The following is a 25,826-nucleotide window of genomic DNA, read 5'->3' on the forward strand; positions in this document are numbered from 1 at the left end:
TCTGAAATATAGTCTGAAATGAGATGTTATTATCATTGAGACAACAGGGGTATACAAAAAATTCCAACTGCTTTATTTTGGCTTGAAGTTCAAAGCTGGCTATGGCAATGTGATATAAACTTACACCTAGATCTGTCCACAGTACTTCTGGGTGACTTGACAAGTGGCAGTCAATCACTTCAAAATATAATTTTTCTGCTAGGTAAAATGTTTATCAAGAAAATGACAGATGCAAAAAAACTGAACATAAGAAGATTTAAAAATTATATTATATATTACTGTGAAGCAGAATGTATAATGGCACATGAGATGGGTAAAACATTATATGCAGATAGATGGGTTAAAGTAAAAGAAAGAGAAGGGTGGACTTAGGAATATTATATACAGAAGCGAAAAAAAAAAAATTGAAAAAATGAGAGTATTTGAATATTAGTATACTCATAAAATATACTCTCTTCCTTGGGAGGGGGGGAAAAAATAAAAATAAAATTCCGATTGTAGCTTACAGCGGCCGACTATTTAGGTTAAGTTTATAACGTTGTGGACGGCCACCAAGTGTCTTCTGCCCCACGGCTGCGTGCGCATCTAGTTTTGTTGGTAAACGGAAACCCGTGTATGGCATACAGTTTGTTGTTGTGGTATGCCACAAATAAAGGCCTCAGTGTGATTTGATACCATGGCTGACTGAGTTTCTGTGAGGTTCAATATACTGATGGAATGCAATTGTAAGTTTGCAGAGTCCTTATGAATCGGATTGCGGCTCAGCCAATCATAATTAAAGGAGAATTCCGGTGTGATATTGACCTAAAGTGTATTGAAACATGATACCGAGTGTGAACGTATGTCTCATAGCCCATCTCGGCTTGTCCCCTGCACTCCAAAATCTGGCGCTAGTTAGCCGATGCTACCAACAGCTTTTTCAATAGTGGTGCTTCGGCATCGGGCTAGCCATGCAAATAAATCACTGTTTTACACCCATTTACGAGGCTCAATGTATCTCCACACTTTCGACTTCCGAGGGCCCTGACACTTAAAACGAGACATTGAGAACTTTGAAAAAGCACTGGTAGTTTACTTGCAAGACGATTTATACAGACAGTATCTTCACGTCAAGTTTAGCGTTTGCAGCCATCTTGAATTTAGTCACGATAAGTCGAGCGACGAGTAAGAATGAACAGGTATGATAAGGGATCAGATTCCAAAAATAATTCAGTGGAAATGCATGGATTCCAGTTAAGAAACTATCTGTTTTGTAATCTTAGATATTAACTTGTTTACTGAAACCTCACTTGGGTCTGAAGCCAAGAATTTGCTGAACAGAAAATGATAGCCAGTCTTACCACACAAAAGAACAAAAAGAAACCTTATCTTAGAAAAATCAAACTTATCTATCTTGTAAATGAAGGTTAAATGCAGTTCACTCAGCTTCAAAGAAAATGCATGCCTGTTTTTGAATATTGGTGCCATCAGCACAGCCGTTGGTTGTGTAGGCTATAAAAAGTAGGCTACAGTGATTTTGGAAATCGGCTTGAATGGGTTGGAATTCAAACGTGTTCTATCAATTTTTTCAAGCTCTATGTGTTACAACAGCAACAACAACAAAAAAAAAGAGCAGCTAGCAGCTCCAGCTCTGTAATGACTGCGGGAGGCAGATGAGAAAGCGTTGCTTGGTCCAGTGAATGGAAGATTTACTTTTAAAAAACACCCAGATGGAATTGTTGACAAAAGTATCGTTCTCTGCATCGTTCTAATCTATGACCAACTAAATAACATACCGACTAATTCCTTACTAAATTGACTGCATTACCTCGGTGTTAGGCCTACTGCCTAGCCTACGTCATTGACGGTGAGTGGAAACTTCAGTCATTTGCATTTACCATGCTAAAAACTGACACCAGGCTAGTTACACTGATGCCTCCTGCACAACAGTGAAAATAAAAGAGACGTTGAACTTTAAAATCTATAATGTTGGTTTGGCTGTTAATTGATTCACTCATCTGCCAAAATTATATATGAAATATATTTAAAATACGTTCAATGAAAGCGTGTATACTTAAGGGGGTGCCTTTTGTACTTCACAGGACATACAGTAGTCATGTTATGCAATGTTGCAATTCCAAGACTTGTATTTGGTACACATACCATTCTTATTAGTGTTCTAAGAGTGAAACAAACTGTCAGTAACATGTACTTCCTTAAAATACTATTTACCAGAAAAGGAGGACAACCTTACTTCAAGTCAGCTGATAGCATACTTGCATTCATAAGCATACATGCAGAATAACCAGAATCAATGTTCACGGTAGCCTAGGCGCTTAAAGAGGAAAAGCTTTTCTCCTCATGTTCCACATGTGTGATATATCCTGTGGTTGCACTTATATAGCCTACTCAAAAATAGAATTTCCCTCATAACCAACATCAATCTCTATGATTCTTTAATATCCAAAATAAAAATATATTTTCCTGAGCCCTGTTTTGCAGCTTTGAACAACGATATGTATAACTATCTTGCTGTCCAAAAGCGTGTGGTGTTATTATTTCAGATACCTTCTTACTGAATCCTCTCATGGTCTGAATCCAAGGCCAGGCTTATACTCAGTGAACTATATGACAGTTTGCTGAACAAAGATTTTAGAGCATAGTTTTCTAGATTCTTTATCATCGTGTCAGTCAGTCATGCTGTCAATGTCTGGCAATGCAAAAGAACAAAGAGAAAACAGACAGATGACCAGATATAAACACAGATGACAGATTAAGATGGTTGATTTCATTAGTTTATGCTTGAGCCTCAACAACACAAAGCCTAAGAAGGCATACATGCATGCTTATATAACAACAACAACAACAACAACACATTACATTTACATTTACATTTTCTAAGTAGGCTACTCAAAGCGCTTTACAGTGAATGGGGGAACCTTACCACCACCAATATGTAGCACCCACCTGGGTGATGCATTGCAGCCATTTTGCACCAGAACGCACACCACACGCCAGCTTGAGATGGAGGGTGAAGGAATTCAGTCTGGGTAGATGATTAGATGGCCTGATGGAATGAGCCAGATTGGGAGTTTAGCCAGAGCACCAGGGAACCTCCCTCGCTTTGCAATGAGAATGCCATGGGACCTTTTAATCGTGTAACGTCTCATCCGAAGGACGACTTCTCCTACAGCACAACGTTCCCCTTACTGCACTGGGGCATTGGGATTGGTCAATGCCCCTACTACTCCACCAACACCACCTCCAGCATCAGCTTAGTTATCCCAGGAGGTCTCCCATCCAGTGCCAACCAAGTTGACACCTGTTAGCTTCAACCATTCAGCAAAGACAGGGCATCCATTGGCTAAATATATATTGGTTGGTTAGACGTCATGTTGCAAAACCTATTAATAAAACTTCTTGTCAAACTTTTCACCTTTTTTTTTTTAAAGTATATTTTTTTGGCCTTTTTATGCCTTTAATGACAGGACAGTGAAGAATGACAGGAAGCGAGTGGGAGAGAGAGTCGGGGTGGGATCCGGAAAGGACCACGGGGCAGGAACCTGGGTCGCCGGCGTACGGTGCAGGTGCCCCAGCCAGTCGCGCCACGGCTGGGGCCAAACTTTTCACCTTTTAAGCTTGTTCAAGTGTGCCAGTGTTCAGGCTTGGGTAAGACCCTGAGGCCATACAGCATTCTCTATGACTATCTTTGAACACAGTTACATTTCATTTCCCCTGTGTGACTGATACATTACACACTGTGTGTAGGTTATTAACAAACACAGAGCCTAAACATACTTGGTATTCACTGTTATTAAGATGCTGTCTTGACACCTTGATAAATGTTTGTTTCTCCTCAAAAGTGGAGAGTCCTGAAGCTGAATCATGATTCAGCACTGTATTTTGGTATGATATTGATCACTCATGTATAATGTGAGTAAAATGTTTCAAGGATTAATTTGTTTAGACACACCTTTAAAATCTAAACTTTAAAAAGACTGAGCAGTTAATAATTATTTTGCTCATTTTACGGTCAAAAATGGGGTGACTGCATGGGCGTAGATTTAGGGTGGGACGCTAAGGACTAGTCCTAATCAAAATTTTAAGATGACAAAATTGTCCCCACCAATATTTTAGCGAACTTATTTGTACTGCTGATCATTCCGACAGCCAGCACGACAATACAAGAAACGTCAGGGTTATCTGACACGCAGGCTACACGCATGGAGAATGCCAATGCACAGGCTACTTTGCAGTGGCAGTCAAGCGAGCAGGTGCGTCAACGACAACGGTAAGTTACCAGTGCTGTCTGCCAGTACATACCCCATAAAAGGCCAAAGTAAAACATTTTGATATTGAATTTGACTGACAGAGCTTTCAATTCGGCAGCCGTGGCCTACTGGTTAGCGCTTCGGACTTGTAACCGTAGGGTTGCCGATTCGAACCCCGACCCCTCATTGCTACCCCAGCGCTGCTGTTGTTGCAGGCAGCTCACTGCGCCGGGATTAGTGTGTGCTTCACCTCACTGTGTGCTGAGTGTTTCACTAATTCACGGTTGGGATAAATGCAGAGATTATATTTTCTTAAATGCAGAGATTAAAATATACTTATACTTACAATTAACCACATTATAATCAATAGGCCAAAATCATAATTGTGTATCTGTGCCGAATTTCGTAATTCAAGTCCAGTGTAGAACTGAATAAGAAAATCATAAGGCTGTATATCTTGAACTTCCAGTATGTGAGAAACTTGACTTGCCTTAATACCTCCAACCTCAAGTATGCAGCTAATAAGGACATATAATTGTTGACTTCTCCCCACTGTGCAATGCAGAAAAGGATGCTACAAGGAAGGGAATTCAAACACACTCAACACCTTACCATCTATTGATGTCATTGTGGTTCATTAAGATATCTGACAATTTTTCTGTTAATTGGCTTGGATACAAAAGGACATTGTTGCCTTTGTCGGTGTCCTTATGTGAACTTGCACAGGTAACCTTGCTCATCTTTACTTGCATACAACTTCACACCAGTGCTTCAGGGCAGCCGTGGCCTACTGGTTAGCGCTTCGGACTTGTGACCGGAGGGTTGCCGGTTCAAACCCCGATCAGTAGGCACGGCTGAAGTGCCCTTGAGCAAGGCACCTAACCCCTCACTGCTCCCTGAGCGCTGCTGTTGTTGCAGGCAGCTCCCTGCGCCGTGATTAGTGGTTACCTCACTGTGTAGTGTGCTGAGTGTATTTCACTAATTCACAGATTGGAATAAATGCAGAGACCAAATTTCCCTCACGGGATCAAAAGAGTATTTATACTTATACTTCAGACCAGAGCTGATGCTTCAACAAAAGGCCGTCACTGAAAAGCTGTGAATGTCGTTGAACACAGCTGTTCTCACATTAGCTGATTGCGATAAACATTAACCATTGTTGCCTAATTATCAAGTAGTATCTACTTTTTTTTAGTGTTTTTCACATAGTATTTAGCAGTATTTTTAAAATACAAAAATACACACCAATAAAGTATTTTGATACAAAATACAGAGCCATTTCCTTCAACCCAATAAAATAAAAATTACAAAATACTATTTTGTATTTGAAATACATATTACATGTTTCAGAAATCTTGACATGTCTAAGTTTTGGGTTGCAATATACAGGTAGTGGGCTCTCTGTTAATTTTAATGAGTAGGCCTAAGCCTAAGTTGCAGCATTTCTATCACAATTGACCAGACTTTGACCTTTGGTCTGCTTTTAACAAAATTCTGGCTATGATTGTTCCTTGTATTGCATCATGAGCCATCACTGTGCCTATTGCATTCTACTGTTGTTAGCCTTAAGCCTAGCTCAGTCATTATGTTATACCACATCACCCTCCATTAGAAGTGCAATGAGCTGCATTGAGCATAATAAACTGCATTTAGAATTCCAAATTCATATTTCTATATATTTTGGTGAAAGTAACTCAAAAGTAATACAATAGTAGTGTAATGCCTTACAATTCAGATACATATTATAATGTAACAAATTACTTTGAAAGTACAGTAATGAGTAATACATAATACGATTTTGAAGTAACTTGCCCAACACTGATGACAACCATCACTTTTTATGTATGTCTGTGTGTGTGTGTGTGTGGAGGGTCAATCAAATTCTATGATTGCCACTGATGTGAATGATCTCACAAATCACACAAACCAAATCAAGTTTTAAAAAATCGCAAAAGTATCGAAATTGAGATTCTTCACTTAGTATTGGTATTGAAACACTAATGTGACAACAGGAGTTGGGGATGTGTCCCCACCAAAGCTGAGACCAAACCTACGCCCTTGGGTGACTGGCATGCACACTGAGAACCCTCAGCCTGGTAGTCAAGACTGCATCGTTGGGCAACCATTGTGGAATCTATGTTTGGAGAATATTTACCTGCTAAAAACTAATATACGTTGATGCCTGCACTCAACAGTGAAAATGAAAGAGAATTTGAACTTTAAAGTAATGTTTGTTTGGCTATTCATTGATTCACTCATTTGCCAAAATTAATTTCAATTGGATTATTTTTTAAATATCTTCATAGCAATGAAAGCATGTGCTAGTCCTTAAAGGACCCCTAAATTATTTTTATATTTAACTTAAAATAAGGTTTCCAAAATCATTTCGATGCCACATAAACTCTCAATAGGGCAAACTTCTGCCGCACTCTGAGTAGGTCTTTTCATTTGTAAAACAGCTATAGCACTTTATTACACGGCTCTTCACAAGGCAAGTAGAACGCTCCATTGACTTGAATGGGATTTCTCAAAGTTTTAACGGTCATTATTTTCAAGGAAAGGACCTCTGAAAAAAATAATGACCGCTATCAATGGCAACGGAGTTTGTGCTTCTAATTCAGGTCTTTCATATCACTACGCAAGGACTGGAACTTCATTCAAAAGTGAAAGCAGACGGTTGATCAGCTGTGTTCTAAAGAATGTTACGAACGTTTTACGAACGAATGTTACGAATGTTGCGAACTATTTGTTTCTCAGCAAATGCCACGATGACCGGAGGGAAGACTGTCCCTGCGCTGCGCGTCGGGGTCCAGTTCGCCCTGTCGGGACTTATTTTCCCAGTAATGACCGGCGTTCTATACATTATCTCTTACATAACACTGTCCCCCCCCCAAAAAATAAAAAATAAAAAAATCGATATGGAAAAGAGCTGCTATGCTACAGGAATTCAGAGATCTCTCTCTACAGACTGCTGTAAATAAGTCCCTTCAGGGCGGAACAAGACCCCTCCACTGCGAGTTGGGGTCCAGTTTGCCTTGTCGGGACTTATTTTCCCAACAACAAGTTGAAACCTGTTTAGCTTCAACCATTCAGCAACGACAGGGTACAACATTATATATGGTCTGTGAACACTGTTACATTTCATTTCCACAATGTGACTGATACGTTACACACTGTGTAAAAGCACTTGCTATTCACTGTTATTAAGATGCTGCCTGTCAGGACACCTTGATAGATGTTTGTTAAATGTTTGATAAATGTTTGGTGGAGAGTCCTGCAGCTGATTCTGCACTGTATCTCAGTATGATATTGATCTCTCATGTCACGTGTAATGTATATGAGTTTGTTTAGACACACCTTTTAAATCTAAACTCTAAAAAGTCTGCCAGCCACTGATTATTTTACACATTTTATTGGATGACTGGCCTGCACACTGAGAACCCTCAGTCTTGGTAGTCAAGACTACATCATTGAGCAACCATTGTGGTTTGGAGAATATTAAACCAACATTCGTTCAACAACAACTATCGGGAAATGCACCCCTGCAGTGTGATTTCCTTAACCTGACTCGAAATTCATCTGGCGAGAGTCAGGTTATGATTTCCTTTGTTCTGCTGAAAACAAGTTCATCAGGTCTCAGACTTAAAGAATGCTTTTGCACCTATCTGAAGTCTACCTTTTGATGCAGCTAATCTTGTCTTTATATGGTTGGCCGGAAAATAGTTCCTCTCCTCCTGTTGGTATAAAAGGGGAGGTTTCAGATAAAGCAGTCCAGCTCAACCTATGAGACATCAGACATCATGTCTCTCTACACACTGGTACTGCCACTGCTGCTCTTGGTCTCCATCACCTCAGCAAGCCACTTCTGGGGAGGCACGATCTCCTTCACCCCTAAAGGAAGGAACCCAGATGGATCATACAGGGTAGGGCTCTTGTTTAAAATAACATTGTTTCATATTGCTTTCAGGATTAGTGAGTAGAAACATTACAGGGTTTTTTTCCAGCAATTGAACATGAAATCAATTTACAAATACTTGTAATATGATTCAGAATCAAATGCTAATCACTCACATCATTGCATTTTTTCTCTTAAAAAAGGAACAGAAAATAGAGTTCGTAGACTTTGTTAGACTTCAATTTCTATCACTATATCGCTTTGAACTGTGCATACACAAATGTGAAGTGTTCCTGGTCCCTCCCTTCCTTAACGGTACCTGTGTGACAAAGAAACTGATTATTCACAGCACCGTAATTCCTGACCCTTTCGTACAGACACTCTGGTTTCACTGCACACTGGCAAGATCAACAATAACAAATTAGCACTACTGACCAAAGTGACTTACATATCTCAGCTATATTACAAGGGATCACATTGTCCCCAGAGCAACTTGGGGTTAAGTGCCTTGCTCAAGGCTACAATGGCAGAAGCCGGGAACTGAACCGACAACTTTCAGGCTACTGCACGCTAGCCCAGCTCCTTAACCACTACACTACCACCACCCAGACATAATTAAGGGATTTCTAGGGCAATTTGTGCATGTCTCACTGAGCATGTTTTCTTATTGAACTAGTCCTGTTAAGTACAGAGCCCAGGAGGTGTAATCGCAAGACTTTTTTGCATATCAAGAGAATGTGCGCTCATTTTACTAAATTACTTGTGGTCTTATCTTACTAGCACATTTATATTGTATACTCTTGCTCTTGTTTTACAACATAATGCAGTCGTTTAACTAAGTTGTGGTCTCATTTTGCTAGACTGTGCGCTCAATTTAGTAAATTGTGTGTGTGTTTTACTAAATCGTGTACTTATTTAGTACAATTACAATTTAGTGAAATGAGCACACTACTTAGTAAAATGCATAGAATTTATTAAAATGTCCACACAATTTACTAAATTGAGAGCATAATCTAGTAAAATGAGCACACAATTTTGTAAGATGAGAGCATTTTTTCTGGATATACTCAAAAAAAATATCTTGCAATGACACCTCTGGGGTTCCGTATAAAAGATGTGTGTTTGAAAATGTTTCTATAAAAATGAATGTATGTCCCTCACTGACAAAGATTATATCACATTTTACTCAAGGTGGATTTCCGCTACAAGCACACTTTTGATAGTTGCTCTCAATCTTTGTACTGGGGAACTTGTAGAAGTGGACAGTGTGGAAGTCAGACAAATCTGGAACTAGGAATAATAGATGACAGTAATGGAAGGTATTCATACCAAGACAATTGGTGTCAAAAGGAAGGAGTTATGACAAGAAGCCTTAGGAGTGATAAGCCTTTTCAGCTGACGTAAGTTCATCTATTTTGGCTAATATTTTCAAGAGAAAGAACGAGAATTAGAATTAGAATTTTCTTCACCCAATTCTATTGTAATCGTCCAGACAAAACTTAATGATCAAAATTATGATCAGAATTATCATGTTATTAGAATGCAAGCAGGGGGCCATCCATAGGTTTGACTTTACAGAAAGCCCTTATGTTGAACCCATGAACAGTATTTTAAATGAAGAAGATAGAGGAATGTAGTTTGAAATGGAAGATTGCAGAAAGTGTTTGGTCATTTTGATTTTATGGTGAAATTACGATCATGTATCTCATGTGACATCATCTTCATTCTATCCCTTTTTTAGTGCAAATAGTTGCTGTTGGGTGTCCCTGAGAAACTCTATTGTGTTTTGGGACCTTCCAATCTTGGTAGATCTTGGAGTTAGATCCGACACGAATGAACCGAACAGTTCTCCACATGCAACCATGATATCATTTGTCCGGTAAAATCTTGTCTTTATATTCAGTGTCTTTCAAACTGTATATCCCATTACTGTATATCTCATCATATTATGATTAAATTGATATCACATGGGTAGTGATTATTTGATATTAAATCACAAAAGTTAAATCGTAAAAAGATAAAGGTATTGACAAAGTTATTGTTAAAGTGTTGATGTTCAAGTGAATGTTAAAACGTTAAATGTTGTTGTTTGAAAAAACAAATGTTGTTTTACTAACACAAGGTTCCAAATCTTCTACAGTGTGCCCCAGAACTGTCCACTGGCATATAACTTCATAGGTTGTGATCCAGATGGTGATAAGTTTAGATGTGGAACCAGCAGGAGTCTACCCTCAGGCTTTCACCTTGATCAGGTAAGAGATTCCCAGAAATAGCACACACACGTGCACATGTGCCCTCTCTGTCTGTCTGTCCCTTTCTCATTTTTTCTCTCTCTCTCTCTCTCTCTCTCTCTCTCGCTCTCTCTCTCTCTCACACGCACACACACACACACACACAACACACACGCACACACACACACACATACACACGCACACACACACACACACACACACATTAAGCACTCTTGGGACAACATGCAACATATATTTTGATCTTTTTTCTCAGAATACTTGCAATCTACAATACACTGGCTGGGGCAGCACTGGCTACTATGGGTTTGAGCTTTATGTTGAGGACTTCCCAAATCAGCACATCAGTCTCACCTACAGTGACGGGACACAATCCATTAGGGCTCCACTGCATGCAGGACGCAGACGGCGGGCCCCGTGGGGGGGTTGGTATAACCAAACATCAACTCCACCCATTAGCACACCCCTCACAACCAACCACTACACTCCCATTAGCACACCCCTCGCAACCAACCACTACACTCCTTGGCTGAGTTCAACCACCAGTACACCCTCTACTACTACAACTACGACTAACCCCACAACTCCATGGTTGGGGGTATGGTTCCAAACCACAATTGCTCCAACTACTACAGCCAGCCCAACAACTCCATGGGGGGGATGGTACCAAACTCAAAGAATCACAAGTGCTCCAACTCCAAGAACTACGACTACGACTACGACTACAACTAGCACCCCAGCGACCTCTAACCCTTGGTCACATTACGGCACTCCATTGAGTCGACTTCCACTGCAATTTGTTGTTTTGGGTGAGACTTGATGAAAATGTAAATCTTCTTGTCTTGTCCTCTGTCAAAGAATCCCGAATGCACTAGTTATTAATGATTTGTTGCTATCACAGTTGATGTTCCAGCTCCATCCTGCAGTGAGGGAGTATACTTGCCCAAGTTCCTGCATCCCACTCCAAACAACAGAGAGCGACTTCATGCAGCCATCAACCAGGAGCTAGAAATCAGAATAAATGCGACAGCTTCTGTCTCAGTGTAAGAAGACCTCCACATAATTTGTGCATGTGTATTTCTGTGTGTTGATATTAGGCAGCCGTGTCAATAAACTATTACCCTATCTTCAATAATGACATAATGTTTGTCCTCTCTTGAAGGGTTCGTGATCTCATTATAAGTGGGCCTCTAAACATCACAAAGGATAGAACCACCTCTGGGGAATTTGTCCTGAGATGGACACCCAGGACTGATGACCTTGGCCAGCATTTCCCCATCTGTTTTATTGCTGAGAGCAAACTTGGGTAAGATGAGAAACTTTTCTAATGTTTGGTTGCAATGTTATGTGTAGGACTGATATATATTGTTTCTCTGAGTTGCATGTAACAAATATGAAGAAAAAATATGAGTTTATATCTATTTGAACAATATAACCCTATTCACACTCATTTCTTTGCTGTTTAACAACAAGTAACCTGTTCTCTCAGGATTGAGCTTTCAAATTAGACAGCACTCTATTCCTTGCATATTTTTATCATTGTTGGAGATACCAGTCCAAATTAAAATGTGCCCTGTGTCAGTGTTAACCAGTCAGTGTATCTCATTTCAGTGCCAACTTCTACCAGTCTGAGATGAGATGTGTCGTTGTTGAGGTTGAACTTCATCAATTTGGTTTGTATTTTTCATTATTCCAAGAAACTAGTAAATACTAAGGGATACATGTTTGCTTGACTATAATGTAATGCACCATTATCTGATACCCACAGCTCCTGAAGCCAATGTGATTTGTTCTGAGAATTTCATGGCCATTGAGCTGGAAACATCAATATCAGAGAGTATCAAGCTACATGTGGATCACCTGCGCCTCAATGACCCATCTTGCACACTCTACTCCAATGGCACCCATGTCTTTGCTAACATGTCCCTTAACACGTGTGGTACTACGATAGAGGTGAGTGAACTTTCTTTAGCCCAACCAAATTTCTGTACAAAGTGTCTTTCGAAAATTAACATGCTCTCCCTTATTTCTTTTTTAAAGGAAGATGACAACAGTCTCTTTTTCAAGAATGAAATTGTGTCATTTGATAACCAAAACGACGTCATAACCAGAATCAACCAGGTGGAGTTTCAGTTCTTCTGCAAGTACCCTAAGAAAAGCAGTGTGACCCTAGAGTTTGACACTCACAGAGGCCCTTACGTATTCATACAAAAAGGATTTGGAACTTTCAGTTATCAATTTGAGTTCTTCCGGTCAAGTCAATTCCAATATCGGAGGGACCCCAAGTCTTATCCCCTGGAATACGGCCTTGGTGAGAGGATGTACATGCAGATTGAAGGCATATCTTCAGTCAACAACACTGAGCTCTTTGTGGAGTCTTGCAAGGCCAGTCCCAGCGATGACCCTCAAGCCCAAACATCCTATTCCATCATTGAAAATGGGTACGTTTGACAAGAGCTGCTGTGGATACTGGGGAGGTCTCTGTCATGTTTTGTTGCTACTTCTCCCATCACAGTAAACATTTCTCATCTCTTCACACAGATGCAAGAAAGACGAAACTGTGCAGTTCTACTCAAACCATGACAATAAAGTCCAGTTTGGAATGAAGGCATTTAAATTCATCGGATGGCATGACCAGGTAACAGATCCCAAAATGAACACACCTCATTTAATGCATGTTCATTTGTAATCAGTGCTAGAAATGGTTTGTCTGTCCATAGGTTTTCATCACCTGTTCAGTGATACTGTGTGAGGCTGGAAACCCCAACACTAGGTGTTCTCAGGGCTGCACCAATGCCACTGCCTCACCTGCAGTGCATCACCATCACAGGAGAGAGGCTCCCATTCAGACCACCAGTCACTACGTTTCCCAGGGTCCTGTGCGGCTCAGCAGGAGCGCAGACATCAGGGATGCTCCAAGCACAGGTGACTGTCCTCTTGTGTATCTCTCTGTGTCTCCAGGGTCATCACAAAATGCACTATACGTCACAGTTCAATGTCATAAGATGTCCTTATGTTTCAGTTTCTTAAGACAAACAGACCATACATGACATGCAGTTTGTAACTGTTGCTTAACTGTTTTCTTACAGTGATAAATAATGGTTTGAACATGAATCTTGTTGTCATCGCTGGATGCCTGCTGATAGTTTCTGCCATGGTGTGTGGTGCAGTGATCTACACAAAGCGACCTAAGATTGCGTATCAGCCACTGCCAACTTCTGACTCTTAAGGCAGATGTCCTACATGCTGTACACAGGATGTTGCTATAGAATAGAGTTGTGTTCAAGCTAAATATTTTGTTTCTAGCCAAGGTTGGGTTTACAACATACCTGTCAACACTCCCGTTTTTCCCGGGTTTCTCCCGTATTTCAAGGTCATCTCCCAGCACCCTCCCATTTTGTTATTTCTCCCGGAAAACTCCCGTAATTTGCATGGCCATCAAACTTCATTTTAAAATCATTGATCCATTCAGGTTGCCAGATTGTGTATGAAATACACCCTACACATACACAATCACTTAGTTTAAATTTCAACCGTTTTGTTTGGAGTTTTGGAAGTAGGCTGCAGGCAGGCAGCTGGTGGATACATAACTGGCATGCGTAAGGTAATGGTAAGGTAAAAGCAACGACCGAAATGCAGTGTTGAAACATGTGTATGAAACGTATTAAATATGCCCCCTCCCCCCCCCCCCCCCGAAAAAAAATCTCCCGTTTTTGGAAAGCTAAATGTTGACAGGTATGGTTTACAAACTACTTTATCACTAATAAAACAGATGGGGTACATAGACACACTAGTGTCAAGTTCAATTATGCACATATATCATGTAATGATTATTTCATTTTAGGTGTTCAGTAAAATGTATGTTCATTACAATTTTGGGGGTGTCCTCTTGGTTTCTGGTTGTCTACATTAAAATAAAGATTTCTTCCTTATGAATTATATGTGGCAGAAGGAGATAAGGGAGTAATTCGGCAACCAAAGGGTTGCAGGTTTGAGCCTGATTCCTCCTGTCCCTATCAAAGTGTCCTTGAGCAAGACACTGAACCCCACTGAAAACTTCTGGTCTGTAGGTTGGCACCTTGCATGGCAGCCTCTGTCATATGTTTGTGTGAATGGATGAATGAGGCAGAAACTTGTAAACCACTTTGATACTCTGACGAGTAAAAAACCCTACACAAATGCAGTCAGTGTACCATCAGTGTACCAACAAAAACACATATGCATACATTTTTTTCCATGTTTTTTGGAATTTGTACATTTGTATTTGTATATGCAATAAAACAAATAGACCCAAATATACTTTGTGAAACCTTCCTCTTTGAAGTGCATGTTTAAAGATGTCAAGAGTAATATTGCATTCTTACTTTCTCCATTCCTATGCTTTACCTTAAACCCATTCCTATGCTTTACCTTAAACCCATTCCTATGCTTTACCTTAAACCCATTCCTATGCTATACCTTAAATCCCATTCCTATGCTTTACCTTAAACCCATTCCTATGCTATACCTTCTTTCTAAGTAAGCTTTGCGAAGTCTTGGAGGCCGTCCCTGCCATAGGAACTCTGATATCAAACTATCTTGTTTACGGAAGAATGCTTTTGCTAAGTAGACTGGTAGACATTGAGAGGTAAGAACATTTTGGTAAAATATTCATTTCAATAGAGTTAACACGTCCAGCTACAGATAGGGGAGGTAGGGACCAGCGCTTTAGATCTCGTTTGGTTCTAGTAAGCAAAGGTTCAAAGTTTGCTCTAAAGAGGTTTTCAAAAGTATCTGTAATTTGATACCTAGGTATGTGCATTTATCAACGACTTTAAATGGCACTTTTTGTGATAGGAAGTTGTGCCCAGCTGCATTCAAAGGGAATAACTCACTTTTGTCAATTGCCTTTGTAGCCTGAAATTTCCCCAAGAGCCTCCAGTGTGGTAATTTGGCAGTGATAAACTGAGGAAAGTACCTTTTGTTCAGCCTCACCCCTTAAGATTCCAGAGATTTGTGGATGGTAATGTTAAGCTATATAAAGGGGCTCAATGGTGATTGTGAAAAGTATTAGATAGGGGGCAGCCCTGTCTGGTTAGGGTCTTAATTGTTTTTGGATACTACATTATGAGTTTACCTTATCTAAAAAAATGGCTATAGGTATGGCAATAAAGATTTCAAACAAATAAACCATGATGTCTCTCTGAAAGATTTAAATTATGAAGTGATCATCTTGGTGGATTAGTCTTTACCCAAACCTGATCTTGAAAATACACTTTCCACCCACCAGATGGCAAGATTGAGCCAGTGTTTTCGTCTTGATTATTTAACCTGAATGTGAGACACTCAGTCCAGGCAACAAACTACCATAAACAATTTTCTACCTCAAGTTATGACAGTAAAATGTTTAAAGATATGAAACTTTTATTTTAAATCAGTTTTAAATAAAATGAATGTGTTATATTATTTCCTACAGCTATTTGATTACCTCAAATAAATTATCGTTTTTTAAGTGTGTTTTTCTATAATGGACCTTTTTATTGGTTTCCAAAACTGGTTTGGAGACATACTGTATGTTAGTATCTCCTGACATATCCGCTTATCCGCCAGTGTATATCCCTCTGAAAATGAACAAACTTTGTATATTTCCACATAGTCCCCCCCCCCCCGTTTGCTGTAAGGGCAGGAGAAGGCATGGGGTAGTTCACAGTGTGACTGTCTGACCTCTTGGACCCTGTGAAATTCCGTGGATTCCTGGCATTCTCTCTGTGTAGCCTATATATTGTCTGCTGTGATTAAATGTCTGTTTTTGTCAGGCTGATTAGAGACTGAGGAAAAATACTTGGTAATGCATGTGCTGAGAGTGGCGATTTCAAACAGCTTCAAGTTTGTGGTGTGAAAAATAAAGAGTTAGAAGGGATGAAGGAGAGAGAAGGCGGATCAGTTTAAAATGAGAAGGGTGTAGGTTCAATTTATTTCAGGACTGACACTGTGACAATGAATGGTTTTGGTTGGCAATTGCCTTCATTTAAAAGTCATTCAGGGGAAAAACACAGTCATCATCACCAACAGCTGATTAAACAATAAGCCCATTCACTTGAGCCATTACACATGAATACGAATGAATAGAAACAAGCTAAGCAAATCCCAAAGTTAGACTCTTCAACAAGTTGACAGGTCAATTACACGACTCATGTGACATATGACTCCACTTTAGACCACGAGGCCTCATCAGACTATGATGTCATTCTCACATTTCATAAAATAATGTATACCCAAACATGAGGTCACATGCTGTACATACAGGGACAAATGCAAACAGTAGTAGCTGACATGGACACATGTGTGATGATCTCCCTCGTCCTGCTGAAGTGGGAATATCCTCCAGTTAGCCTTTGATGAAAATGTATTCTCATGTTTACAGTCTGCCATGCGGATAAATGCTGAAGTGCTGGCATACTCTGGTCCTCATGTCATGTCTCTGGAAGAGGCTGAAGTAAGAGTGATCTAATTTTAGTTACTGAAATGGGGACAAAAGTGAGTGGGCTGGGGTCTGGGGTCATGGGGCACATGACTTCCTCAGTGTGAAGAGACCAGACGAGACTGTGGGAGGGAGACGTAACCAGAGAGGGTCGCAGGGATGAGGACACCAAGTGGCTGTCAGACACTTCTAATCCTGTCCTGCTTAAAGCGGGCAATACAAAAGTCTTGGGAGAGAGAGAGAGAAATATAAAATTGAAAGTGGCTATAGCAACAACAACAACAACAATGTAATAATAATAATAATAACTAGAAATGCTATTCCGAGGAATTACATGAGGGGATGCAGTCTGCTGGTTAGGGTGTTGGTGGGGCTGTTGAGCTTGCTGCTAGCTGGTTGGTAGGGTAATTGTGATACCTGCAAAGGTGCTTTTGGAGTAACCAAATTTGAATCTTGTGTGACATGGCATTCTTGAGATATCATACTCAAGGTGTTTTTGACCTTGACATTTGACCTTCAACTTCCAACTTCAACTCACTTCATCATTGAGTCCATAAAAACACTCGTACCAAATTTGAAGCATGTACGTCAAGCCGTTCTGGAGATATAATGCTGAATGCATGAGATATGGCTGGGACTTTTATTTTGACACACAGGAAACACTTTAACAGGATGTGTAGTTCAGGTAGAGCTAGATTGTATGCTTAGAGGCTGAGACAGTTGAATTCCTCACAGGTGACACCTGTGCCAGTGTTCTGATTAGCCTGGGAACTGCTCTGAGAACTACTTAAGGAGCGCAGCTGGCGCTATTATGACATCACAGCCCCCATTCAAGTCTATGGGGGAAAAATACACTTTTAATTACAAATATCTCAAAAAGTATAAACTTCTCAAAAATGGAAAACGGATAGGACGGTAAAGCCTTGGAAGATCTACGGAATGGTGTTTGAACCAAATTTGTACGTTAAGCGGTTTGGGCTGAATAGCACGCACAAAAAGTTAAAAAGAAAAATAAGAAGAAGAAGATTCCGGATTTCAATAGAGGGGATGCATCCCCTGTAATAATAATAATAATAATAATTATAATAATAATAATAATGAATAGGCTAGATCATAATCTAGGCTATCCAAGACTTAAAGAATGTTAATAAACGCCAACACATTAATCATCATGGAGAGGAAGGCTAAGCTTCTGCATGTAGGCTTGAATGTATGATTGTGTTCATGCTCCTTGCTTTAGGATGTGGGGCTGATATTTGCTTTCAGATGTAAATAAATTCACTTCATGGGGCTTTGCATGGTCAGCTTTTTGTCTGTAGCGTTCAGATACAGGTGTCTATATATATTTTGTTTTTTATTTAATTTGAGTCGGCCTACCCTATGCTAGACCCCACGGGCCCCACATTCGCTTATGGCCATTTGCTTTGAGACTGGAGCTACTCTGCGTGCGCTCCCTCGAGCCGAGCCACGTACCAACGTCACCAGCACGCACTGACTTTTCTGGAGAGCAGGAAACGGCAGATAGCACCAGTGACTTCTCCGCCGACCGGGAGAGGGACGGCTATCATCGATCAGGATTTCGGGAAAACCGAGATTCAGAGGCTGTCCTATGCTGGATTAAATTATTTCAAAGTGTGCGAAACCAACATGATTGCGGATAACTACATTTTACACGGCGGATCTTGTATTTAGGACACAGATCATAAGTTTTCCTGGTCTCCGTGAGCTCCAAGGTTTCTTCTGGATCTAGATAGCTGTCTGCTTTTCTTTTTGCTCCTTTCTACTTGGTGACGCGGCTCAACAGCAGAGAAGTGGTCTAACGTTAGAAGAAATACCGTTGGATGTTAACTTTTTCACAACGTTGCCTTAAGTACTTATTACGTCATTTGTTGGTGCACCGAATGCACTTTTGGGGCCTTACTTATTTCAGCACCGGAAAATTGTGGTATTCCCTCGCCATCAAATGAGTTGGCTAGTGTTAGCTTGTTAGCATCAAAGCTAGCGGTGTTTAGCTTAGTAGCTAGCTGGCTTGCTATTGACATACGGGGGGTTGGCTAAATATAAGTTTAAATACGTGGTTACAGTACTCATTTTTGACATATTATGTTGTATTATGACCACAATGGCGAGTCATGCTAGAAGTTAATTTATGTCAAACACAATTGCCAGTACAGCAAAACCATGCAATATATCCAAATACCCAGATAGCAAGCTAGCACTTGATTCAGATAATTGTCCAATGTTGGTCTGGTTTGTGAGGCCTCTGGATTTTTTCCTTCGTGTGGCGAACATTTCACAGACCGATTTCTTTTTTCTCAGTTGATGGATTTTATGATTTTTTGATGGCTTTGAGGATTATCACAACTTCACCGTTATATGTGAGGCCAAAACAAGAGTAGGATAACCGGTCTCAGATTACATTTCAGATAACGAACTGTTCCTGAAAACAAAAGAAAAGTGGACTTGACGGATATCTAAACAGTGCGAAGGTAAAACTACATGTTGATATTGGGTAGCATACCTTGATTTCGACTGTTAATAGTTATGTGAGCCATTCCAGGGAATCTATGTTAGACATCTCTTTTAGGTATAATGTTAAGAGTGATAAGCGTTAACATAAGTGTTTGGAGAGCTCATTCTAGTTCGGTTATGGTCGGCCTTTTAATCTGGTTATAATAACTCTTCACATAATTACATTAGTTAACGTTATATTACAGGTCATGTGGGTATGTCACCTGTGTTCTTATCTTATCTTATTTCTCACTCTGTCTTATTTCTCACTCTGTCTTATAATTGAAGTGATGAGAATAATGTATCTTAATTTATACTTGTCTTAATTGGGTTAGGTAGGTGTCTTCAACGCTAGCCTTGTTGTTTGCGAGTCAGACTGCTAGCAGTTTATGTGTAACGTTAGTAGCCTAATCATTCATTGCACAAAACCCCAGCACAGTTTAGACAGAGCATTTGTTATTTCTTCCTTCTCTATATCGATCTTATTTTGTCGAATAAAGTAAATCGATAACAGGGATGTTAAATAAATTAAGGTAGAATAGTTTATAGGGGAGATATAGTTTTCACTCTAAAAGTACATCGCAGCTAGATTAAGTTTTTTCGTTTAATTTCATCGTACACGTGAGATTCGTTTATTTTGCGATATTTTCAGCTGTGTGTGTAGTAACGTGGGTGCTTTTCCTTCAGATATAGGTCACGAGGATATAGATGATAAGAATGTGATAGTTGCTTAACATTAATCCGAGAGGCCTTTGAGACCGTGGTCTCTAGTTTCTCCTCATTCAGTTCCTTCGCCACATGAGGACAAAATGATGGTTAGCCACCGTTAAGATTCCGAGGCAAGGCTACAGTAGGGCATGACAGCAGTGGTCAATTTGCAGGCAGGGGAAAGAGAAGCATCCTCCTAGTGCCATCTGTCAATCTGTCTCGTGCGGCTGAAAGTATAGCCCCTCCCCCTTCAGTGATCTTCATTGTGGTGCTTTCGTCGCTTGACCTCGTTATGAGAGCACAGCAGCGGAGTCCATTTGCCTAGTGAAATTAGGGTAACCCTTTTTCCTCTCCAGGCTTGTGATACCTAACTGCTAGTCTTGCAGGATTTGACAGGTCGGGATGAGGGTTATGATGTCATTGGTTGGGGTGGGTCGGCGGTATGCTATTGCTGTTGCCTGGGTAGATTCCTCAGGATACATTGAATGGATGCTATCAGGATTGCAAGTGGGCACTGAACTGAAAACAATAGATTTTGAATACTGGTGCCTTTGGGATTTTCCCCCCTCACACTTTAGCCCACTCACACTTTAGCCCATTCATCCAATTTTGAATGCATCCATGATGATATATTGAAGCTCTGGTTGCTTAAGTCTTCTTATATGATCGACCTCTGAATGTCTGGATAACCATCCCAAGAGATCCAGTGACACAATTAAGCGTCCCTTTGTTTAATGGGGGGCTTGGATATGCTGTATGTTTAATTCCACCATAGAGGAAGCTAATCGTGTAGTGTGCTTTTTTCACTGTCCATGCTGGTCTTTTGACAGTGTGCGTGGAGACAGCAGCCAAGCTCTTTGGAATGTGCTGTTTAGCTTCACATCATGGCCAGCCTGCCTTCACTTTGAGTGTTGGTCAGAGTAAGAGGTCTGTTCTTTGAGCTAGTGACGTGTTCTGTAGATCTGTCAATCAAAACAGATTGAACCCTTTTCCTGCTGTTAAATCCAGTTATTATATTATGTAAGTGTGAATTTGGGAAGTTTGCATGATGAGATGTCTTATAAATAAATACATAGTGAATAAAGATTGCTGATTCTGCCAAGAACCACTCTCAATAAAGATTTGTTAAGAAAAAATGAAGTGAGTAGAGAAAGGTCCTAGACCATGATGTACTGTCATTTCTCACTTCAGTGGAGCAGCAAGGTACTGCTGCATTCACACTTGAAGAATTCAAAATAAGGCCCTACTGGTGCAGGGCAGGTTCTTCCTTTCACACCTTCAGTGACCGTGCCATATGTTTGTGTTGTCAACATTCGGGGGCAGGCACATCTCAAAGCAAAAAAGGAAGAGTAGTAGCTCAAACTACCAATTCAGTCAACCCTACCTTCAGGTAGTTGTAGTAAATGGTTGTGAGTTATCTATGGACATAGAGTGGGGCAGCGGTCTCTTTGCTGCCTGACAATTGTTGTCACAGGTTTGAATACTGAACATGCTATTGCGTGTCTTAAATACCAGTCTCTGCACTTAACATATTACATTTCCCATGCCATGCCTGATGGTTGTTTCTTGCAGATGATGTGCGAGGTGATGCCCACCATCAGTGAGGCAGAGGTGGGCCCTGGGAATGGCAGCGGCAGGGGCTCTGGGTCCCCGCTGCAGTCCGACTCCGAGGGCCACTTCGAGTCGCTGATGGTGTCCATGCTGGAGGAGAGGGACCGACTCCTGGAAACCCTGCGGGAGACCCAGGAGAACCTGGGCCTGACCCAAAGCAAGCTGCACGAAGTTAGCCACGAGAGGGACTCCTTACAGAGGCAGCTCAACTCGGCTCTGCCCCAGGTAAGACGCTCGGTGTTGAGTCCACCCAGGTTGCAGCAGGCAGGATGGAGCTCTGCCCTGGGTGCAAAAGGTTCTTTTTGTGTGGGCTGGTTGAGCATTCACTGTTGTAGTGTTGTCACGATTTCTGATGAAGATATGTTTGGTCATGCTAGTTCCAAGGTCATAGTTGCTTGTGTCAGACAAATGCTGAACTAGCCTTTTGTAGCAAACACAAGAGTATTTGACATCCACCATTTAAACTCAGTTTTCTAATGTTGGAGTGTTTGTGGGGTTATGATTTTACCCCTTAACTCTCCCTTGGATATCTTCAGAGAGAACACAAAAGCATGCTACTCCAATATTAACCATGGTCAGAGTTCAGGGAGAAGGGTTATGTAGTGTATTTCAACAGTTGGATCAAAGACAATATATCAGACCATGGTCTTCAACAGATGGCCAAACTGATTTAGGACGAAGGACTGAGGACCTTGTGAGTGAGGAAGCTAGAATTTCAGCCATTGTCTGTGGCCATGGTCCCCGGAGACCTTAAATGAAGGGTTCATGTTGGTCATATCTGTTTTTGTCTTTACATGGTCTGCACGAAGCTGTGGAGGTACTAGTATGTCTAAACAAACAGCTCCCCCTTCAGATGTGGCGGTCAGCTTTTCTCAACCTTCTCAGCAGTCTCTCAGCTATGAAGAGGGTGAAGTAAGCTATGTAGATTGTCCCCACCGATTAGCGAGACATTTTGTTATCTCCGTTACATCATCTGAGATTAAGAGAGTGCTATCTTTCAAACACCTCTAAGGGCTATAATTGATTCACATGCTAAGTTAGTCATGACTGTGTTATGGTTTGCATTTCTTTAAAGAGCCCTTAATGTTTGCGTCGGCGTCAGGCTGTTGGGATTTGCCCTCTTGGTTTACTAGAGGAAAACCTTTAGAACAGAACCTGATGAGAATAGCACATGAGCTGTCCCTCCAGCTTCTGTGGGCCCAACAACGTCTGTTTATGTTTCCTGTGAGTGTGTTTCCTCCCCATGTATATTTAGCCATTATGTCCAATCTGGATGCATTGAAGGGGTTTCCTGCCAGCCCTATTTTGGACCGTTTTGCCCAGCTTTACACAGCAGCTCTATGGGAGAGTAGAATGCAGTTAGAGGGCTTGCAGTGCTCGGAAGGAATGTGTTGTGGAATACCTCCATAGTCAGTTTTACTTTGATCTGGTGTGTGTGTGTGGGGGGGGGGGGGGAGATAAAGAGAACGAGTCTCTTGTAAATTAGAGTATTCAACAGCAGTGTTTGTAAGGCCTAAAGTCTTTGTGGAAAACACTGTCTTTCAATCACATGTGTCTGCACACCTGTTTGGAAATGGTTTTGTCTGTGCAACAAGTTCAAGCTTGCATTTTGAATATTTTTTTTACTTTTTACTTTTAGAAAGTAGGTCTGACATAAGGAACCCTATCTATAACTATAGGGCATGATTCATAATTCATTGTAGCAGTAATTCTTCATGAAAATGAAAGGTGATGAGTCTTATTTATTTATTTATTTTAGAAAAGGTCTAATGTTGAATGTCCATGCTACACTGCTGCACAGTTGCCCATGTAGTCCAGGCGATGAGAAAGAGCCCACATTCAAATTCTTGAGATTGTGATATAGAGTGCTGGGGTTAGAAATGAGCTCCCTCCTCCTCGCCTTGTGGTTTGGATGTTGTGAGATATTTTAGAATGATCCAGTGAAGCCTTGTAGAGAGCTTTGGCAGCACACAATGCCTCTTTCTGAAAAACAGAGAGATGGGTAAAAACTGATGAACGGGAACTAAGACACAGATTGAGACACGCGCAGGGAACTCAGAAGAGATCAGTGAGAAGTGTGTTTATTGGGGGATGGAGGAAAAAAACTGTCTCTACTTTTGCTCTTTGGCCAGTTATTGAATTAGAGATGAATGACTGCATACTGTAATTGGCAGTTCTTGTACAATTGCAGAAATAAATGGCGTGTAGGCCTCTAAATCTGTTTTGTTGAGAAGCACATGCACACTCTGGACAATTCCCCAGGCAGGAGCAGTCTCTCTCTCTCCCCCTCCCTCCCTCTCTCTGCAGGGATGTTCTGGCCATCACACAGACTAATAAATGGCACCACGGAGAGAGGAGAGCGGGCAGGAATGTGTATGTGCAGAAGTAGAGGAGGTGTGGGTGTCTGTGCGCAGAAGTGAAGGAGGTGTGGGTGGGGGAGGACATTTTGGCATTCACAAGAGGGCTGGCAGACATGTGAAGCTTGAGGGCCTTAAAGTAGCTGCCACCCATCTCTAACTGTTATTTGTTTTATTGTTTAATCTGATGAAATGGATTTATGAAAATGTCATTTGTGATGCGCTTGGTTTTCAAAGCCAAAGCAAGGTTGGGCAAGGGTCTTGATTTCAAAGGACTTGCAGGTAAAGGATCATCTGCTTGGTCAACAGAGCACTCCCAGTTGAAATAAGATCAGACTTCTTTTCACGAGAGTTTGCTATGTGTTTGGTAGCACTGCAGGCTCCACCATCATGGTTACTGTCTCAGCCCAAAGGCGTCAACGGGTAGAGAAATACTTTGGCTGGAAAGGCTAAGTGCGTCTTCAACGTTGTGGGACAGAACGGTGCGTGAATCAGTAGGAGGGTTTACATGGACAGTTTTAAAAAAATAAAATGTAGTCATTTCAGTTGAACTATTCCAACTGAAAGATTTGTGCCATCTGTTTACATGGAGTATGTTCTATTCCAATCAGGTGCACAAGCACTGGAATCTTTGATCGGAATAGTCATTACTGCTTTACTTTTCCTTGAAGCTACAGCAGGCAACCCAATTGACGAATGGCTGTTCAATCGGAATAAATATTTATTCTAAATTTATTCTGATTCACTCATTATTCTGATTCTAATTGGATAAATTGTCCATGTAAACCCACCTACTGGTAAAAATTGCGAGAAACTACGATTAATCTGACTCCATGAAATCAATAAATTGACCATCAATAGTATTCCAAGTAGCCAAGTAGGCTAGTGCCACAATGGTGGCGTGAGGAGATATAGGCATGGGGGAGAGAGGGTGGCAAGCTAGAAGCAAGATCTAAATAAGAATTCAAGTTATTATGCAGGCTACAGTAGAGTTCTTCATCTACAACTATGCACATATTTTAATGAAACTATGATTATTTTGCTACTCACATTGCAAGCATTAATTCAAGACCAAACATGAATATGCTACATTGATGCATTTACAGATAATTTGAGATTCTTTTTGTTACAATGGAGGGGGGGGGGGGGGGGTTATAGGCAGGAAGTCAGGTGTCAAAAGTCTGTATAGTAATCAGTTTAACTTTGGCCAGACCAACTGTGTGGGGGTCAAACAGTGAGTCTTTGTGCGATTAGGGATCATCTAATAACATGCCATATGGCTTCCAGGCCAAACGCTGGGGTAAATATTGTGGATTTCAGTATTTTCCAACATTACAGTTAAGCCATAAAACAGAAATATCCAGCACATGATTTTATGAAGGGATATCTCTGTCCAGTGTCCAGATAATTGCAATCTGCTGTCCATTGACTGGAAGTAAGAGTAGTGTCCTCATTCTTTGTCTTCAAGTGAGTTATGTAAACCTGACCCACTTCTGACCCCTGTTGTTTAAGGTGAGTAATAGGATGGTACTGTGCCACTGTCGGAAGCCTGCAACTGGCTGCTCAGGTTATGTGAGTGTGGTTGTGTTGTCACCTCACTTTGTCCTGCCTTTAATGTGGTGGCCTAGTAAAAGAGCTGGACATGGTGAGCTGTACCCTCAAGGAAAGTGTGTGTGTGTGTGTGTGTGTGTGTGTGTCAGCCCATAGTAGGAGAGGGTGGTGTGAGTGTGCATAAACTCTTAACATCCTCTCCTGTCGTGAGAGCCTTTTAAATAGATAGCTCCT

At 40.9% G+C, this 25,826-nt stretch overlaps 2 protein-coding genes across 2 annotated transcripts in view; both read left to right on the forward strand.

The window, feature by feature from the left end:
* Window positions 1–8,018: 8,018 nt before the first annotated feature.
* On the forward strand, window positions 8,019–13,830 carry LOC121682080. Its single transcript, XM_042062083.1, has 14 exons — window positions 8,019–8,173; window positions 9,337–9,545; window positions 9,887–10,024; window positions 10,286–10,397; window positions 10,651–10,872; window positions 10,909–11,203; window positions 11,296–11,437; window positions 11,557–11,700; window positions 12,006–12,067; window positions 12,163–12,347; window positions 12,435–12,835; window positions 12,936–13,032; window positions 13,115–13,319; window positions 13,484–13,830. The coding sequence occupies exons 1-14, from the start codon at window positions 8,051–8,053 to the stop codon at window positions 13,621–13,623; spliced, it is 2,475 nt and encodes an 824-aa protein (XP_041918017.1). The 5' UTR covers window positions 8,019–8,050; the 3' UTR covers window positions 13,624–13,830.
* Window positions 13,831–18,303: 4,473 nt separating this feature from the next.
* The window catches only part of ppfia1 (PTPRF interacting protein alpha 1), a 46,528-nt gene continuing 39,005 nt past the window's right edge, over window positions 18,304–25,826 (forward strand). The window contains 2 exon segments of the mRNA XM_042062087.1: window positions 18,304–19,343; window positions 21,646–21,909. Coding sequence (XP_041918021.1) covers window positions 21,646–21,909 — 264 coding nt within the window. The 5' untranslated portion in view covers window positions 18,304–19,343.

This window comes from Alosa sapidissima, chromosome 14 (assembly GCF_018492685.1).
Source record: "Alosa sapidissima isolate fAloSap1 chromosome 14, fAloSap1.pri, whole genome shotgun sequence".
NCBI classification, from domain to species: Eukaryota; Metazoa; Chordata; class Actinopteri; order Clupeiformes; family Clupeidae; genus Alosa; species Alosa sapidissima.

Excerpts from the sequence above, each read along its gene's own strand:
- LOC121682080 (XM_042062083.1), top strand. The coding sequence starts at position 8,051 with ATGTCTCTCTACACACTGGTACTGCCACTGCTGCTCTTGGTCTCCATC. Across the intron at positions 10,025-10,285 it reads ACCATGATATCATTTGTCCG|TGTGCCCCAGAACTGTCCAC; the intron begins GTAAAATCTTGT and ends AATCTTCTACAG. Across the intron at positions 12,836-12,935 it reads TATTCCATCATTGAAAATGG|ATGCAAGAAAGACGAAACTG; the intron begins GTACGTTTGACA and ends CTCTTCACACAG.